This window comes from Solanum tuberosum, unplaced genomic scaffold (genome assembly GCF_000226075.1).
Source record: "Solanum tuberosum cultivar DM 1-3 516 R44 unplaced genomic scaffold, SolTub_3.0 scf00083, whole genome shotgun sequence".
Classification (NCBI taxonomy): domain Eukaryota; kingdom Viridiplantae; phylum Streptophyta; class Magnoliopsida; order Solanales; family Solanaceae; genus Solanum; species Solanum tuberosum.
In genome coordinates, this window is record NW_006239015.1 from 1,746,449 (window position 1) to 1,756,583 (window position 10,135).

At 35.6% G+C, this 10,135-nt stretch overlaps 1 protein-coding gene across 1 annotated transcript; it reads left to right on the plus strand.

The window, feature by feature from the left end:
- The first annotated feature begins 2,941 nt into the window (after positions 1 to 2,941).
- On the plus strand, positions 2,942 to 6,861 carry LOC102606300 (G-type lectin S-receptor-like serine/threonine-protein kinase At1g11300). Its single transcript, XM_015308693.1, has 7 exons — positions 2,942 to 4,740; positions 4,967 to 5,083; positions 5,173 to 5,369; positions 5,449 to 5,659; positions 5,770 to 6,007; positions 6,085 to 6,235; positions 6,365 to 6,861. The coding sequence occupies exons 1-7, from the start codon at positions 3,462 to 3,464 to the stop codon at positions 6,662 to 6,664; spliced, it is 2,493 nt and encodes an 830-aa protein (XP_015164179.1). The 5' UTR covers positions 2,942 to 3,461; the 3' UTR covers positions 6,665 to 6,861.
- Positions 6,862 to 10,135: the final 3,274 nt, after the last annotated feature.

A 10,135-nucleotide genomic window follows, 5' to 3' on the forward strand; every position in this document is an offset into this window, starting at 1 on the left:
TTGTTTATTCCTCCATCGCATACACTTTTATAGTCCACCTACTCCAATCGTGACTACACGCGTGTGACAAGTTGACAAAAGTGGTGATGTGGATTTCCAGCTGGATAAATAATAGCCCCACCTAGCCACAATTGTTTTGAATTTAATCAGAAATATTAATGGCAGTAAATGCCAACTTAAACGGGTCCATTTCCCCACTTTTTGAAGAACACTCATGACTCAGCCAACGTCTCTTCGTCTTCTTAAATTTGTTTTGTGTATATATATATTTTTAATTAAAAACTTCAACTGAGTAAATTAAACTTTAACACAAATTAGAGTATTATATTACACACATTATATAGGAATCTAATTAATACAAAATTTGAAACAACATCCGTTCATGAAAAATAGGTTGTTAATTAAGATTATTTTTTTAAGGGAAAAGGGTCTGATATACCCCTCAACTTTGTCATTTAGAGCTGATATACCCCTCGTTATGAAAGTGGCTCATATATACCCCTACTTATATACAAATGGCTCACATATACCTTTTTCCTCTAACGGAAATGGAAAAAATTAATTTTAGTTTAATTTTTTTTAAAAATAAATATAATCCCATATGGGTATAAAATTGTATATAATAGCAAACTATTAATTCAAATTAAATGCTATAAATATAGTTTGATTTAATTGTACTCCATAGCAAACTATTGCTATTTCACCTCTCTCCTGGTGAATCTCGCTCGCCACTCTCGTTCTCTCCCTCGCCTCTCTCGTTTTTTATACAAACGCAACCTCTCTCCCCTTTCCCAGATCTCGCTCTCTCACTCGCCTCACTCACTTTATACAAAAACGCAAATATATAAAATGCATGAAAATTGTATATATATATATTTTTTCGTTCCCCTCTCTCCCCTCTCCTAGATCTTGCTCGCCACTCTCCCAGATCTCGCTCGCTCGCTCACTTGCCTCTCTCACTTTATACAATTGATCTTTTTGTATATGTATACCAAATCAGATTATACAACTGCTTTCAATTGTATATGTATAGCGAATTATACATATATATGTTTGCTATGGAGCGCAATTATGCAAACTTTGCTATAGCATACAAATATGATTTTTTTGTTTGCTATATGTGAAAGTTGCTCTATATTTAATCCCCCTCAAACCTTTTTTTAAAAAACTTTTTTTTGACCTTTTTTTGTTTCAATGACTAATTTAGATTTATTATTTTGATGGTCGAATTTATTTATGTTTCACTAATATTCTTGTAAAACTTGTTATAAATGACCAATTTTTTTTCTTCAAATACAAAAATTAAATTACAATATAGACAAAAAAAAAAGTTTTAAATTATAATATAGCTACAAAAAAGTAGTTCAATTCTTTTTTTCTTTACACTAAGGAATGAAAGAAAAAAAAATAAGAATAAAAAGCTCAAATAATGATAATCAAAGAAGTCAAAAATAATTTATGTACGAAAAAGATTAAAATATACCTTAAACTTTGCTATAAGAATCATATATACCCCTTAATGATTTAAAAAAAAATTAAAGTCAAAGATATAAATTTAAAACTAATTTTTTCACTTCCGTTAAATGAAGGGTATATGTGAGCTCATTTTGTAACAGTAGGGGTATATGTGAGCCGTTTGTATAATGGTAAGGATATATATGAATCACTTTCATAACGAGGGGCATATCAGCTGTAAATGACAAAGTTGAGGGGTATATCAGGCCATTTTCCCTTTTTTTTAAATCTAAAAATTGAATAATTATAATTGTTTGTTTTCTCAGCATTTAAATATTAAAAAATTGGTGAAAAGCTCACATTTTTGTAAATGCAAAAGAATTCTCATGTTGTAGAAGACAAATTATTTTAAACAAATTTTGGTAGATATTGAAAGAGGTGAGTGGTGGTTGAAGAGAATCAAGGCTAGTTTCTAGCTTAGTGCATCGTCATCTTTTTTGGGTGTATTATAATTCAGAATTGGAGGAGTCCCACGTAAACAAACAAGTCTCCTATTATAATTCATGAATTTAGCAAATGCAATTAAAACGAAAAGAGAGAAAAATTCTGAAATTTGAAAAGGGAGAAGGGATTAGGGAGAATAAATAGTTAGATAATAGAGAGAAAATTCTGAAAATATGTCAAATATTAAAGAAAAATGGAGATTTTAGGTTTTTTTTTTTTACCATTGTAGCTTTATGATGTGGCAAAAAATTATTTCCTCACGCGCCTAGTAGAGTTTGTTGTCAATTTCTACGCCAAGTGGACAATAAAGGTGTACGCGATTGAGGAATAAACAAGTTCGGGGGTAATTAAAACATTTTTTTACCATTGTAGCTTTATGATGTGGCAAAAAATTATTTCCTCACGCGCCTAGTAGAGTTTGTTGTCAATTTCTACGCCAAGTGGACAATAAAGGTGTACGCGATTGAGGAATAAACAAGTTCGGGGGTAATTAAAACAGAATATAGTTTAGGTGTACACCGAATAAAAAGCTTCAAGTTCAGGGGGTAATGAACACTTTTGCCTTTAAAAAAAAAAAACTCGAGTAGAAATTAAATTGTGATTATAAAAGTTAAATATCACTATGTTAAAATTATTGAGATTAATCGGATCAAATTGGGCGGATCAAGAACCAGCCCATTTTTTAGCCCATTTGAACCCAAAGTAAACTTGGGCGGGTCAAGACCCAACCCAATTTCTATTTCAACCCATTTTTATATTTTCAATTTCAACTCAATCCGGACCATTTGACACTCCTAGTCAAACTAGTAGACCCCAAGATAATAGAGTTGCAGTTTGAAATGGAAATTTGAAATGGTCACAGGTTGGACTATTATGTGGTCAAGAAAATGCAGCAGAACAGATGGACTAAATATGTCCATGGTTTTGTATACCTTATATGTGAGGCAAGTCATTATCACTCAGTTGGAGAAAAATATTTTCAACAGTTAAGGTAACAAAATATTTTATAGAATACCAATTCTCAATAGACGCCATCACTCATCAAATTGAGAAGAGATAGTAAAAACAAAAACCTCTGAGCTTTGGAGGAAAATAAAAATCACTATCTTAAGCTTGTACATGGAGAGGAGACCGCTTTCCTGAAAGAATAAACACCCCCCTTAAAATATCTTCCAGAATTAGCAGATACGGTGGGTGCTTCATTGAGTCAATAAGGAAACCCATAGGAAAGGAGATGATCCATCAAATTCAACGTGACACAAAATCGTGTCCCGCTTCTATTCTCAGAGCTTAAGCCACATCAGCCCAAGAAATTTTGCAGAATCAAAGGTACTAAATGCACAAAACTACTCTGAAAAACACGGGTCTAACAATTAATTGATACCTGGTTGACAAGTAAACTGAAGAGAAATATTAGTATCCAAGAATCTTATTTTCGTGGCTAAAAAAGGTCATTGTTGAAGTTCTCATAGACTGAACCTTTTGGCAGAAAAGAAATCAGTATGAGCTTATATCGATCATTTCTTCTTTTGCTTTGTTGCTTTTATGTAGTTTTTTCTGGTGCCAATGCTTCAGACACCATTACCAGTAGTGAGCCCGTGAGGGACTCGGAAACTGTCTTTTCCAGTGGCAAAACATTTAAACTGGGATTTTTCAGTCCTGGGAATTCTGCAAATCGTTATGTAGGGATTATGTTTAACCTACCATCACCAACACCAACTGCAGTATGGGTAGCTAACAGAGACAAGCCTATAAATGATTCTAGCGGATTACTCACACTATCAGAAGATGGCAATCTTGTAATCTTGAATGGACAGAAGGAGATAATATGGTCATCCAATATTTCAAACTCTATGAAGAATTCTACTGCTCAACTCTTGGACACTGGCAACTTAGTCTTGAAAGACAGCTCAAACGGGAAAGTTCTATGGGAAAGCTTTCAATATCCTACAGATTCTGTCTTACAGCTCATGAAAATGGGCATTGATAAGAGTACTAACACAACGGCTCTCCTGAAATCATGGAGAAGTCCTGATGATCCATCTGTTGGGAGCTTCTCAGCTGGAATTCAACTTCAATACATTCCCCAGGCTTTTATTTGGAATAACACCGTTCCTTACTGGCGTAGTAGTCCATGGGATAAACAGATCTATATTGGATTACCAGAAATGAAATCTTCCTATCGCTCTGGTGTTGACCTTGTAGCTGATAATGCTGGCACCGCATACCAAACTTATTCCAATGGAAATCAGTCTTGGATACTCTATTATTCCTTGAATTCAACAGGGTCTTATCAGGAGAAGGTTTGGGATCAAAGTAAGAAGGATTGGGTGGTAACATGGGCAAATCCCCGAAGTGAGTGTGATTTTTATGCTAAGTGCGGGGCATTTAGTAGTTGTAATCCAAAGAGCTCTCCAATATGCAGTTGCATACAAGGTTTTAAGCCTAAAAATGAAGGAGAATGGGAGAAAGGAGAATGGTCTGGTGGATGCATCAGAAGGACTGCATTAGACTGTGAAAGGAACAAAACTGATGTTGAGAAGGGCAAAAAGGATGGGTTTTTGAAGATGCAGACAATGGGAGTACCAGATTTTGTAATTTGGGTATCCTCTGCGAAAGAAGACTGTGAAAGTGACTGTTTAAGTAACTGTTCCTGCATGGCATATTCATACTACACAGGCATTGGTTGTATGCATTGGAATAGAAGCTTAATTGATATTCAAGAATACTACATGGATGGGGCGGCTGATTTGTTCATTCGTCTTGCCTACTCCGAACTTGGTAACATAGTTCTTTTCAACCTTAAGCTTTCAATTTTTTAGCTTATTGTTTTGGACAACAAGGAGTTGAAATTTTGAAGTCTTCTAGGCTTTGAAGAATATAACCAAGAAAATCCTAATATAATCTGCAATACCATTGAAGTAGTCAAATTCTCATATAGTGCTTTCACTTCCATGGAAAGAAAGATATGCTCAAGAACTGTCTATTGCTTGTACATGTTTTGCAGCTGCAAATGACAAGAAAGACTTCCCTGTAGCAGCTATTGCAATCACAGTTTCGATAGGCTCAATAATAGTTATCTTATGTGGATATCTTTTCTGGAAATTGTTGGCTAAGCACAGAGGTAATTAATCAAATGAGATTTTAGAGAACACAAACTAGAACTTCCATTTCTGCTAATTGTTTGATTTCTGAATGTCCATTCTAAACCAGAAAGAAAGAGGAAAAAAGAAGCATTCTTAAGAGAAGCATCTTCAAAATTTTACCAAGGCGGCATGATTAAAGATGACATCAATCAAGTCAAAATTGAAGATATCACCTTGTACAGCTTTGACATGTTAGCAAATGCAACTGACAGATTTCACTCAGCTAGCAAGCTGGGGCAAGGAGGCTTTGGTCCAGTCTACAAAGTAATGTTTGTTGACACATCTCTGTAGTGTTCCTGACAAGTGCAAATAATACGAAATAAATTAGATTGATTATCTGCAGGGAAAATTGCCAGATGGACAAGAAATTGCAGTAAAAAGGCTTTCACAGTCTTCTGGTCAGGGGGAACAGGAGTTTATGAATGAGGTGGTCGTGATTTCTAGACTACAACATCATAATCTTGTTAGACTCCTCGGCTGCTGCACAGAAAGAGGGGAAAAGATGCTGGTGTATGATTTCATGCCCAATAGAAGCTTAGATGCATATCTTTTTGGTCAGTGCAGAACTTTCTCTTATTGGTTTTGCCTGCCCTTCTAGTTAAGTACTTCTAGACTCAAACGAAAACTGTAAATCCATCATACATTTCTCGGTGATACCTTTCAGGTTCACACCAGGAAAGGTTCCTTGATTGGAGTAAACGAGCCATCATTATTGAAGGAACTGGTCGAGGCCTCCTTTACCTTCACAGAGACTCAAGACTACGAATTATTCATAGAGATCTGAAGGCAAGCAACATCCTGTTGGATGAATACCTAAACCCAAAAATTTCGGATTTTGGCATGGCGAGGATTTTTGGAGGAAATCAAAACCAGGCACGCACTATAAGAGTTGTTGGCACATAGTAAGTTGACATTGCTTCCTTTCCATGGATGAACTGTCATCAATTGTCATTGAGTTTCTGTTTAATATGTTATGTAGTGGTTACATGGCCCCTGAATATGCAATGCACGGAAGATTCTCAGAAAAATCAGATGTCTACAGCTTCGGTGTGTTGATCTTGGAAATTGTCAGTGGAAGGAAGAACTCTAGTTTTTATGATGATGAAGATGAACTGACTCTACTTGCATATGTAAGTTCATTCTTGCAACTATGAAGCTTTAATGTTCAGCTAGCTCATCAAACCAAAAAAATAGAGGAGAAAATTATGAAACTTCTGAAAATAATATTTTCGCTGTTTCACAATGTCTTTGTTCTTTAGGCATGGAAGTTGTGGAACGAAAACAATATCATAAAATTGATAGACCCCAAAATATTTGATTCAAGCTTCGAAAAACAGATGGTGAGATGTGTACATACTGGATTATTATGTGTTCAAGAATATGCAGAAGATAGGCCAAATGTCTCCACAGTTCTGTCAGTGCTCACGAGTGATATCGCTGAACTACCTACTCCTAAACAACCTGCATTTACCGGAGGGCATGCTTCACCACAGCAAGGATCTTCTAAAAGCCAAGGGTCCGTGAATGCTGATACCATAACTGTATTGGAACCACGATAGGATGCAGAGTTTTCAACAGGCAGGCAAAGATCATTACTTTCCTTAAAATGGTAACAGTAGCATAGTATTTCTTTCTTTGGAATGTGCATGGCTAAAACACGCTTCTTTGCAATAACTCGCAAAACACACAAAAGTGCACTAGCTATGTGTTGAATTAATTACAGAGTGAGCATCGAGAACATGAAACAGTTGATCAATTTATAACTTTGCTTTATGAAAATCCTTAGAAGAAAGTATACAAAGGAAAAAAGAATCGCAAATCCCCAATTAACAACTTCAAATAATGGCAATCGAAGACTTAAAAAATCATACCTACTGTACTGATACACGAAACGGCGTTGGCGAAAAATGACCACTCGTTTTACCACTGTTTTTCTGTAGAAAATTACAGAGAAGCGAATTGGTGAATTAATCGATGTCGAGGAATTGGTGAATTATTTTAGGTCATTCACACAAGTTATTTGGGTGTTGGTTAAAGACATAATCGTTTTTTTTTTTTAATTTTGCATAAAATAATGTGAAACTTACCTAACATCTCGCTGGCCACTCTCCAATGTATCTAGGATACATAATAAATCTCGCTCAAAATACATGTATTCAAGTGTATCTCCCTCAATATTTAATACTTAGTAAACTTTTAATTAGTGGTAAAATAGTGATATTCTGAAAATATGGATAATGATGGTATATATGATAGTGAATATGTCTAATTATATAGTTTCATATATAAAAAATTTCATTATTTATACATATATTAATTATGTGAAATTAAAAATTGATAATCAAATACTGTACTATGCTGAATTTTACACCTAAAAACAAAAATACTACCAACATGATTTAGTTATAATGATTTTAGTACATATACTATATTGTTCTCGCATGTGGGGCTTGGAAACTCTCAAAATAGACGATTGAGACAACATGACATTTAATTTTTATAATCTCAATATGATTTATTCAAAACGAAAAATCACCACTCATCTATAATATGGCCGAACAAATCAATAGTGCCAATAAAATGCTTAATTCAAATAATAATTTCATACAAATGATTAGCGTATAAATGTTCCTAGACTACCGTATACTTAATTAAATAGTAAAAGAGAAAAAATCACTCAACAGACATAAGTTCTTTGGAACCATCTGGATGCACAAGAACAGCCACAAGACGGGCCGTGGAAACTTGAGATTCAGTGACAGTGATATTCAGTTGATAAACGGTACCATCAGGAATTACCTCAATTCCTCCTGCATTCACTTTTACAAGTTCAAAGTTGGTTTGAGCCTGCTTGTTGCGCTCGTCTACAACAAATTTTGCATTGCCACAACGCTAGGATCATTTGGGTCTACGGATGTCTCATCGAGGACTCTCATTGCTGAGGAACAAGTAAAAACAATAACTAAGATTGAGAGACTTATAAGGACAAAGTTGGCCATTTTTTCTTTTACAAATTGTTAAAAGAATGATTTATTAGGACTCTAATATTTATCAGATTAGGGCTCTTAGGATTGTCTAGTGTATTGATGTATAACTAGGACTTGTAGTATATCTAGGATTCTTATATCCTTGTTATAAATATATGTAGCGCAGGCTTTGATATTTAATGAGCTATTATCAAAACTCTCTTATGGTATCAGAAGTCCAAATCTAGCCCACGATTTTTTTTTCTTCTCTTTCCTTGTTTTCGTTTCAACCATGACTACTCAGCCTCTTTCTATCTCGGAACCTGTTACTTCAATAGTCTCTTCTCTTCCAATTTCTACACCTAATATCAGTTCTGCTATTTCTACCATGTCCACAACTCCTTTGTCGTCCTCTTTTTCTCTTCCTTCTGTGCCATCTCCTTTGGTCTCTATATCGACTTCCTTATCTGGTCAAGCGTTATCCACGTCTCTTGGCAATACTAGTGGCTTACCATTTGTTTCTCCATGCTCTACTAATTTTGATCCCATCTTTTCTCCCACCTTTTCTTCTTCGACATCTCTTGCTGCACTAAATATTATGAATCTCGTTACAATCAAACTTCAATCTGTCGAAGACTATTTGATGTGGAGAACTCAGTTTACCTCTCTTTTGATTTCTCATGATTTTACTTGGATTTGTTTGATGGCTCTTTTAAACCTCCAAGTCCATTTATTTGTGATTTTTCCGGGAATCAGCAGCATAATCCCAACTACCGCTCATGGCTGCGAGTAGATCAAAGTGTCAGATCATGGATTTTTGCTACCTTATCACGAGAGGTTCTTGTTGATGTCCATCTTTTGACCCACATCTCATGATATTTGGTTGTCTTTAAATCGTTGTTACATGGATGCTAGTCAAGCAAAATCACTTGACTTGAAACGACAACTCACCACCTTACGTAAAGCATACTCTACATCTATTGATCAATATCTGAGGGATGCAAAACAAATTGCAAATTCCTTAGCAGCTATTAATTCTCCTGTTTCAAATCAAGACTTTATTGATCATGTATTGATTGGCCTAGGAAACACTTAGTTGGCATTATCACTCATTTTCTAGGATAATTGACACTGGAGGACCTTCGTTCTAAGTTGTTACTACATGAACAACGTTTGCAGCGCTTTAAAGGTCCTGATCCACCATCTCTTCCGCAAGCTTTTGCTGCTCAGAATACACATTCAAACTCTTCAAGTACAGCTCATTCATATCAAGGAGGCGCAGCAGGGGTCGTACCTATTCTCCTAGAGGCAGAGGTCGTGGATCATCTGGCATGTTTCAACAACATCAAGGATCTACGACAAGCAACTTTCCTCGCAATGACTCTACTGGACAAATCACATCAGGAATTGATAGTGCTTCTCATGTCTCTTACAGCTCACAGTCCACCAATACAAGTTCTCCATCCTCCGGAGTTTTAGGTTCCCATCCTTCGACTCTTATTTGTCAAATTTGTGGTTCTATTGGCCACCAAGCATTGCAATGTTCAAATCGTTTCAATCATGCTTTTGTTGCTAATGATCTCCTTAAGTCTTTTGCGACTATGTCGGTTGGTGAAACAAATAATGCTCTCTGGTACTTTGACTCGGCTGCCTCTGCTCATATGACCCTATCTGAAGGTAATTTTGTACATACATCCTCTTACAATGGTTGCGATCGTGTTTTAGTTGGAAATGGCGCTTTGCTTGATATAAATAAAATTGGATACTGTCAAATACCTGTAGCATCTCGTCCTTTACATTTGCACTCCACCTTTCATGTCCCTAATCTTAGTCATAATTTAATTTATGTTAAAAGGTTATGTGCTGACAATAATTGTTACATAACTTTTGACTCTTCTTCTGCTTCTATTAAGGACAAAGTCACGGGTCAACCTCTTCTCAAGGCTTCCAGTGAAGGAGATGTTTATCCTGTGTCATCTTCATCTGCTCATTCCTTTGCTCATGCTTTTGTTGCTTTGCGTCAACCAGGAGATATATGGCACCGCCGTCTAGGCCATTGTGGTT

Bases quoted from the DNA above. Each gene is read 5' to 3' on its own strand.
- LOC102606300 (XM_015308693.1), top strand. From the start codon at position 3,462: ATGAGCTTATATCGATCATTTCTTCTTTTGCTTTGTTGCTTTTATGTA. The intron at 5,370-5,448 runs GTAATGTTTGTT...GATTATCTGCAG, and splicing joins GCTTTGGTCCAGTCTACAAA to GGAAAATTGCCAGATGGACA. The intron at 5,660-5,769 runs GTCAGTGCAGAA...GATACCTTTCAG, and splicing joins CTTAGATGCATATCTTTTTG to GTTCACACCAGGAAAGGTTC.